Source organism: Dinoponera quadriceps, unplaced genomic scaffold (genome assembly GCF_001313825.1).
Source record: "Dinoponera quadriceps isolate SergipeBrazil2010 unplaced genomic scaffold, ASM131382v1 scaffold566, whole genome shotgun sequence".
NCBI lineage: Eukaryota > Metazoa > Arthropoda > Insecta > Hymenoptera > Formicidae > Dinoponera > Dinoponera quadriceps.
The window spans coordinates 5229744-5235539 of NW_014555972.1; the positions used below are offsets into that span (position 1 = coordinate 5229744).

The 5796-nt window shown below is 28.8% G+C and overlaps 1 protein-coding gene across 2 annotated transcripts; it reads left to right on the top strand.

Annotated features, from left to right (window-relative positions):
• The first annotated feature begins 261 nt into the window (after nt 1–261).
• LOC106746417 (uracil phosphoribosyltransferase homolog) lies at nt 262–5783 on the top strand. 2 transcript variants are annotated; one of them, XR_001374599.1, is made up of 8 exons: nt 262–524; nt 815–857; nt 1053–1202; nt 1293–1437; nt 1535–1665; nt 1785–1848; nt 5135–5268; nt 5356–5782. XR_001374599.1 is itself a non-coding variant. In XM_014623010.1 (7 exons), exons 1-7 carry the CDS (start codon nt 391–393, stop codon nt 5158–5160), a joined length of 693 nt encoding a protein of 230 aa, XP_014478496.1. In that variant the 5' UTR covers nt 262–390; the 3' UTR covers nt 5161–5783. The 2 variants fall into 2 exon arrangements, 1 of the variants encoding a protein (XP_014478496.1); XM_014623010.1 differs by having other exon boundaries at nt 5135–5783.
• The last annotated feature ends 13 nt before the right edge of the window (nt 5784–5796 follow it).

A 5796-nucleotide genomic window follows, 5' to 3' on the forward strand; every position in this document is an offset into this window, starting at 1 on the left:
GATGTATCGATGCGCACGGGAGACGCGCCTGCGCTCTGATTCGCCGCTTTGACGGTGGCTTATTAATCAAGTTTATTTATCAAGAAAACTTTGCAATTCAAAGCGCATAAAATGTTCGAGATAGCCCCAATGTCAGAACGAACAAATGTCATCGAGTGGTGGCCGATAATCGCGTGTGTTGATTATTGTATTGAAATTATTCGGATGATCTCGTTCAAAAATTCACCGCGGTTGAGACTGTCACGTGACTGTGCTGTACGACCGCTTGCTGTCGCGTGCAAGTGATTTGCGGACAATGATAAAGTAACCTGAATCAATTTCTCCCCTCGGTCGTATCTAGTCGTTCCCGGTGTTTCCTAATTACCAAACACGTGGTGCCGTGCATCCATCATGGGAAGCACGGACAACGCGACGAAGAACATGCTAAACGACAACCAGGACTTCGTTGACGAATACGGAGCAAATCTCAAGATCCTGCCTTGTAACAACCAAGTGAAAGAGTTACAAACCATTTTAAGAGACAAGTAAGTAGTACAATGTCTGCCTCAATGAACGGAATATTTTCTACGTTAGTGTTAATTCGTAGCCAGAAGTAAATGCGTTTCACACACATGGTTTCACTTGAATTACACATAATTGCTCGTTAGCAAGAAAAAGTTCTAGATACTCATCGTGTTTAATTCATATTTACATGCATGTATGTATCGAAATAATTATATACAAGCATGTATAAATCATGAGGTACTAGAGATTGATAGCAAAAGGATTGGCATGTATTATTTGTTAATAGACACAATGTACCCATATTTTATAGGAATACCACAAGGAGTGATTTCAAGTTCTATGCTGATCGTCTGGTAAGACACGTTTAACATCATGATATGTATGAATATATTGTAATAAAATTATTTGTTTGAATAAAGATATCTAGACAGATGTCTGAAAAGAATCCAAGTAATTGTCACACATGTGTGTGCAACAATTATTAACTGTCTATGAAATATAAGAATAAGAGCTGTGATACATGGATTTCTTTTTTTAAAATATTTTAGATCAGGTTGGTTATTGAAGAAAGTTTGAACCAACTACCTTTTTCAAAATGCGTAGTAACAACTCCAACTGGTGCTCAATACAAAGGTTTAAAGTATCAGAAGGGAAATTGTGGTGTATCCATAGTTAGAAGCGGAGAAGCTATGGAACAGGTATGAGATAATTTTTTTTAAGGCTAAATATACCAAACTCATATAAAATATTTATTTATATAAATATATGTGTAATTAATATTTTTGTAGGGTCTTAGAGACTGCTGTCGTAGTATCAGAATTGGTAAGATCTTAGTTGAAAGTAATGCAGATACACATGAGGCTAGAGTAGTTTACGCTAAATTCCCTGATGATATATCGGAGAGGAAAGTTTTGTTGATGTATCCAATAATGAGTAAGTATTGATAAATATATCCTAATAAGTAAATTTTATCTGTTTATACATTGAAGATAAGAGGATAAAAATATATATTTATCATATATACACATAGGCACTGGAAACACTGTCATCAAAGCTATAGCTGTATTAAAAGAACATAACGTGCTCGAAGAAAATATTATCCTATCAAATTTGTTTTGTACGCCAATTGCAGCCAAATCTCTAGTCACTGCCTTTCCTAAGGTAACTTTTGCCATGTATTTATATACGTGTGATATCAAATATTACGTTTAAGATATTTAACAATGTGTATTATTTCTAACATTTAAATATATTTAATGTTCTCCTTTTTTTTTTTACAGATGAAGATCTTAACGTCAGAGATCCATACCGTCGCACCGAATCATTTTGGACAGAAATACTTTGGTACGGATTAATTATATATCTATTATTAATCATATTTCATTACTGCATAATATTCTAAGACGCAAAACATAATAAATAAAGAGAAAATCAATGAAGAGAATGATTACATGCTACAAAAAATTATTATATAAGCAAGTTTTATATTTAAAGTTATTATATTTAACAAAAGAAATCAATGAATACAAAACAATAGAATCTTAATTATTTATATGATAGAGATATTCAAAGAGATTTCATTATATGAAATCTAATTATTTAAGTATTTAATCGTTCAAGTACTTAATTATATTTCATAATATTTTTTAAATATTATATAATAGACGATAAATAAACACATAAAGTAGTAATATAAGTAAATTTAATGAATTTATAGATATTGTTATAGTGATTTGATTTATATTTTCTTATAAATTAAACTATAAAAATCTTCAGTTATGAATTTGTCTTGAATTATTAAAACTACCAACTGTAAACATTCTCTTGATTATCTCTGTGTATAATAAGACTGTAAGTAATATATTTGTTTTAATCGTACTTATATATAGAACTGATGGAATATCGACAAAATAATTGATATTTTTACACAATAGCATCATTTGGTAAACAACAATTTTTCACTAAATTTTGCTAATTATTTTCTTGTGTTTACAATAGATACTATAGATATATTAATGAATTCTGTGTGATACATCAAGTATTTGCATAAAATATAACTAAGATAAGCAAAGTAGCAAATGCGGTAATGGCTACCAATTCTGGCATTGAATACATATACATACACACATCTCGTAAATACGTATAGGAATCACCGTCCCAATGAAAAGTGAAGAATTCGGTAGATAAACGACATCTAAAAGCTTGACATTACAATCGTTTTCAAAATTGTTTTTTTATTTTATGATTTCATTAGATTTTATCGTTGAAAATGTTATTGAAAAGTGTAAGGATCTTAACTGACATTAAATCTCTAAATACTTCTAAATATCATGGTGCATACGTAATGTCAGGTTTTCCATATGCACAGTATATATGCATGTGTATTATATCTGTATATAAATATATAGTGGGAAGATTATATCAGTTACAGCATGTGCTTAATGAACATTATACATAATATTTTCAAATTATTCATAACATCACTTTCTTCTTTTTATCTTTTTATATTCAGATCTGACTTGTCGTTTCGTTATATTAATATACATAATATTAACGTATAAATTCCATATAACAAAATCGAGACCCATTAATGAATCTCAAGTCACGTAATGAAATATATTGTCGAATTTCTAACAATACATGCATAATAATTGGGCATTTTACAGGTGCGTACAGTTAATGATGTCTACATATTTTTTGTAGTATATGTATTTTACAGGCATAATTTATATGTGAGAAATTACTGTGTCTACATAGTCATAATACGAAGTGTAGTTTAGAACGTATTATAACAGTTTCGAACGTATATAATATTTATAATTTATTAATTATATTTATGCATAACCACACATTTCTGGGGAAAATACTATACATATGTAATAAAATGAAAGAAAAGTTAATCCAAGGTCCTCATATCAATATTTTTTTAAGATACAATAATTTCAATTCATTCTTGATTGTTGCATTTAATACATAATTTTTAATGGAATATATTTGTACATCGATATTTATATAATTATATACATATTCTTCTTAGCACACCTTTAGTTAGAACGGTACAAACGTTACTCGAAGTAACTTTACACTTACAACGCGTTTTGTTTAATATAGAGAAAATTGAGCAGTATAACGCACCGCCTAATTTATTTATTTACTGATCAAGTATTTGTCATGCAAATATTCTGATGAGGAGAATATTTCTAACTATTTATTAATGTCAGTTAAGAACAAAGAATGGAATATATACAACTGGGACTGTACACCTTGAAAACTATTTTATGTACATGCAATCTATAAAGTCAAATTAGCATAAACTATAATAGCTAAAGCTCAATAAAACTGAAAGCTGAGAAAATCATCATATAGAACTTTATATATCTTTGATATCTTTATCAACAGAACTACATTTATGCAGCTTTTACATGTAGCAAGTTTTAAATAGAAATATAAAGACCCACGTATGATACTTTGTGTGATTTTTCAACAAGTAATAATTTTCATACATTCTCGTTCAACTTACCGATATGGAATTTTAGTGCTTATGTCTCGAATTAAAGGAAATATGTTTAACTCCAAATATATAAAATTAGTTCTTGAAAAATCTAGATTGCCTGAGACATTCTTATTAAACTATTTGCCTTATAACGTGCCTATGAAAAAGCTGCATTCAATAGTTACAATAATATCGCAGTAAGACCAACAATTTATGTGATATAAATTCTTGTTATTGAATGAGATGTTTATACACATGATATTATTTAAATTATAAGTTTATTTACACTAGTAATTGTTTCACATCTTTCGTATCTGAGTAACAAGTTTGTTTAATAAAGATATTGTATCACAATGCGTAATATTGATAAATACAGATATATGTGCACAGTGATCATTAGTTACTTAATACGGCAAATATGATATAAATAAATGTAATCTTGAAAATGGACTACGTTTTATTTTTATCTTTATTTATGTTTTTTTTTAGTGTATTAATATATTTAGAGGACACTTACCACTTATTTATACTTATCTAGTATAAGTTATGTATATTTCTGTTTTCGTTATAATAACAAATGAAAATTATACTTTTATAACTTTATTACTTTTAATTGATTCAATATTAATATATTTCGCAATTCGTTAAGTTTATTCATTGCATATTTTCTTTCTTTTTCTCTTTTATCTTCTCTGATGATAATTGCAAAATGTATTTTGTGATATATTACATTATTAGTTATATAAAAAATATTCAAAATATGTTTGTGGTACACTGATATATGACGTCGATATAATTAGCGCTGAGAAAAATACTGAGCGCTGAGAAATTTACTGAGAAAAATATAAATACACGATGAGTGGTATCTTACACTTTATTAGTGATTGTATGCCGACAGCCCAATTTCATTTCATCGGAAACAGATTTTGCAAAGTGTCTGCTACAAATTTTGTTAGTAGTTTGTTGGTAGTTTTCCAGCAGAAATATAACAGAATCTGTTAACAGAGTATGGAACGACAGATTGATGGCAGAAACCAAACAGAATCTGCCGTTTGATTTAAATGTATTTAAATTACAAATATATAGTAGACTCTGCTCGGTTTCTGTCGTCAATCTGCTGTTCGGTTATGTTGGCAGGTTCTGCGGATAGAACACGAACTTAATGCGGACGCAATTGATGTCGGATTTGCCACAATATTCTGATCGAGTCTGTTGGCGTATTGTTAACATTTTGCTTACTGGGATACATGTAGATAAAAAAATTTTAGCAGGTATTGGTAAAAATTTTCTTGATATTTTCACATGAGCTTATTGCGGAAACATATTATCAAAAACATATTGATAATTATTGATTTCAGGCTCGTTATTCGTTACAACGTATTGGAGACACCAAAATATACAGGAGAAAGATAGTTGGGGAATTAGCTACTATTTCTATTCTTATTGTTGAATTTTAATCGATCAAATTGCAAATTTTATCAGCTTAAGAAGTAAACATACGTCACAATTTGTAGATCAACTAGATTACATGTTATTTTTAACCTGAGAGAGTTGAGTAATATTTTCAGATATCATATATATACTAAGAAAAGAAATATATTTTCTACATATTCAGAAATATATTTGAGAAAAATAGTATTCGCTGTTTCAAATTTGTTATAAGCTCTAATAAGCATATGGCTATAGGCTCTAATAAGCATATTATTAAATATCGTATCTATGTACTTACCGGAACTAACAATTAAGAAATAGTGTAAAGTTAATAGAATAAACATATATTCTATTTACATATTTGCATA

What these genes read in the sequence shown, in the direction of transcription:
- LOC106746417 (XM_014623010.1), top strand. Translation starts at nt 391, where the DNA reads ATGGGAAGCACGGACAACGCGACGAAGAACATGCTAAACGACAACCAG. An exon ending in CAAACCATTTTAAGAGACAA is followed by an intron (nt 525 to 814) that starts GTAAGTAGTACA and finishes CATATTTTATAG; the next exon opens with GAATACCACAAGGAGTGATT. An exon ending in TAGTCACTGCCTTTCCTAAG is followed by an intron (nt 1,666 to 1,784) that starts GTAACTTTTGCC and finishes TTTTTTTTACAG; the next exon opens with ATGAAGATCTTAACGTCAGA.